This window comes from Papaver somniferum, chromosome 11, assembly GCF_003573695.1.
Source record: "Papaver somniferum cultivar HN1 chromosome 11, ASM357369v1, whole genome shotgun sequence".
NCBI lineage: Eukaryota > Viridiplantae > Streptophyta > Magnoliopsida > Ranunculales > Papaveraceae > Papaver > Papaver somniferum.
The window spans coordinates 73,305,236-73,308,292 of NC_039368.1; the positions used below are offsets into that span (position 1 = coordinate 73,305,236).

The 3,057-nt window shown below is 37.5% G+C and overlaps 1 protein-coding gene across 1 annotated transcript; it reads right to left on the bottom strand.

Annotated features, from left to right (window-relative positions):
• Positions 1-1,021: 1,021 nt before the first annotated feature.
• On the bottom strand, positions 1,022-2,158 carry LOC113324554 (F-box/kelch-repeat protein At3g06240-like). The gene has a single exon (XM_026572870.1). It carries the CDS (start codon positions 2,156-2,158, stop codon positions 1,022-1,024), a length of 1,137 nt encoding a protein of 378 aa, XP_026428655.1.
• Positions 2,159-3,057: the final 899 nt, after the last annotated feature.

Sequence of the window (3,057 nt, forward strand, 5' to 3'; positions counted from 1 at the left end):
GAATATATAAGCAATACAATAATAGACAATCACACACGAGACAAAGATTACGTGGTTCACCTTTGTAGGCTACATCCACGGCCAAAACCACCACGAGAATCTTTCATTATCATAACAAAAGGTTATTACATCGGCACATATCATATAATCAATTATTTCTATAACCCACTGAGCGTTAGAAACAAAAAGACATATTACGAAGAGTTTACCTCTTCCTTTATTCTTCTTCTTCCAGAAACCTCCACCGCCATGGTTACTTCGACTTTAGACAAGAACATGAAGAACATCATGAATTCTAACTTCTCCCATATGAACCCTAGAAATCCTAGATTTCTCCCTTACCCGCTTTCACTACAAGTTTCTCTTCTCACATGGATTTTTCCCCATCAACAACCATTGTATGACACAACGGTTATGACCCGAACACTCTCATAAGGTGAGGATTCTCCAAGAGAATGATTACTACTCCCAATATAAACCCTCTCATATAGTAGACGCCAGTGCCAACCTTGCGGCAGATAACAACATGGAGTATTTCAAAAGCCATAAATTGGAATATTCTATTCCTAAATTTTTGAAACCATTTGTAATAAATGACACAAGGGGAGCCACTTTCCTACATGTAACCCCGATTTAATCTATCTATTATATTATGCCAATTAGTGATGGTTTGGATGCCCACCCTCCGAATAGTTCTACATGGGCATCCAAAACAAAAAAAAAATATTATGCTTCAAAAAAAAAAAAAAAAAAAATCAACTGCGAGTGGAATCTACAATATCAAATATGGATAACTAAACTTGGAGACAATTTTGTCTTATGGTTTGTGTAGCACAACAGTTACGAGCCATCACTTTCTAGTACTGAGCAGCTAAGGATGTACACAGTCGCATATCAATTTAGCCTCAGAATTTGGGTGCCTGTTGCACCTAGGTGGCTCTCCTTTGGTACGGGCCTCATTGAGGAAAACTTTAGTATTTCTTTATCTTCTTCTTCGTTTGTCTGTTATATAATTGGTCTTTCAGTTCCTTCTTTTTCTCATATAAGTACCAGAATTTAGTGAAACTAAACTCTCCACATAACTCCCCCCAACACACCGGGGTTGTCCATAAGTATAACCATCGTCAAGGCCATTGATATTCAAAAACTTAATTCTGTCATTCTTTTGGTCGTATATACCAAAACGTCCTTCGACCAGTATCAGAATATCACCATTTATACAATACCAATAGAGCTCTAAACTGTATGGACTATTAGTAATTCTTTCTTGGGCAGTGGTGAATGGCTTAGTCCAGGATTCTGTCACTCCATAATTTTGCATTACCCATACATCAACTCGAGCCGCATGGACACTAGAAATTATGCAAAGGGAGTTTTCAAACACTTGAAGATAACAACTGCTGTCAGGTGTACGTAGTACAATTTCTTCTGGAAAAGGCCAACTCATGAACTTCTCACTGCTGATGTCAAAAACAACAATGATTTTGGAGATTTCGCCCGTGATGGCGTTAGCGGCAAGTGTCCAATGTAAAGCACCATTCAGAAGCAGACCAGCTGGTTCCCAAACTTTACCACAAGGGATGTTTTTGACAAGTTTTCTAGATGAAGATGATCTTAACCTGTATATATAAACTTCTTCCCATGATAAACATACCAACTTGTAATCATTAATTTTTCTATCGTAACCAAAACCATAGGAAACCCACCGAAGATGATTGTCAGGTGGTGGCAGTATAATTTCCTTGTACTCTGTAGTTGATGGGTTCCAAATAATTGGTGTATCACAGACGGGGGCAATCACACAGAGCAAGCCATTACAAGATCCCACAATATCTACGTAAGGGTTCCTAACTCCGTTGTTTACTGACACTGGATAATTCAATCGAGCAACTGGTTCACACTTGCGTGATGATAACCCTGATGATATTGAATCATAATCTACGATATAGAACGGATTTGTACCATCCCCGCGGATAGCATCTCTGATCATGATTCTAGGGTTTTTGCTGGTACGAACGAGGTGATGCTTGATGAATGTAGGACTGTTAATATATCTACACCAACTCTTGCATACTGACTTGAAACGTGAGATGGATTTTACCGGTAACCTTAATATAATATCTTCTTGGATCTCTCCAGGAATGCTGGAGCTTGACATTGCTGCTTCCTTCCTTTTCACGTCAAGTTGTAATTCACTTCTGCGCCGTGGTTATCAATATTATCATGGGTTTTTATAATGAACAATTTCTAAATCCTGTCCGGGGATTTAATGATTAAGCTTAAGCTTGGGCTTGGGCCAACTATTTCTTCCGGTAGCGAAATTTTGGTAGAACTTATTGAATATAACAATTAAGCTTAGAGAGAGTCTAGTCCAGTTGACCCAGTCAACGGTCTGTTTGGTTTTTTTTGGTAAAAAATATTATAGTTTGGTCATAAAAATTATGGTTTGGTCCTATGGTGATGTCATGGATGATGTATATGTCATTCTGTGGTGGCAGAAATACCTTATTGGGGTCACATATATAGACAAAATCACTAAAAAATATCTCATTCTTAGATTTACATCCTCTCTCCTCTTTATTTTCAGATTTTTTTTCTCTCTCCTAAATTTTTCAGATCTAGTTTCTTTGTTCTTGATTTTCTTTCTCCGTTTTTACTGCTGGTGTTTGATTTTGATGAAGATGATGGTGTTGAAGATGAAGATGACGAAGAATCATATAAAGATTATGAAAACGACGAAAATGAAGATGCGTTTTTGATTTCTTTGCTACTGTTGAAGACGAAGACGAAGATGAAGATGTGTTTTTGATGTTTCTGCTCGTGTTGAAGACGAAGATGATGAGATATTTGTTTGCTGCTCGTGTTGAAGATCTCGATTTGTTGATGTTTTTCGTGTTGATGATGATTTCTGTTTGTTGCTCCTGTTGGAAATCTCGATTTGTTGATGTTTTTCGTGTCGATGATGATTTGTTGATGTTTTTTCGTGATGATGATGTTTGTTGTTGTTGTTGAAGACGTCGAAGAAGATGAAGATGATGTTGCAGATGTTTTTATATG

Bases quoted from the DNA above. Each gene is read 5' to 3' on its own strand.
- LOC113324554 (XM_026572870.1), bottom strand. From the start codon at position 2,158: ATGTCAAGCTCCAGCATTCCTGGAGAGATCCAAGAAGATATTATATTA.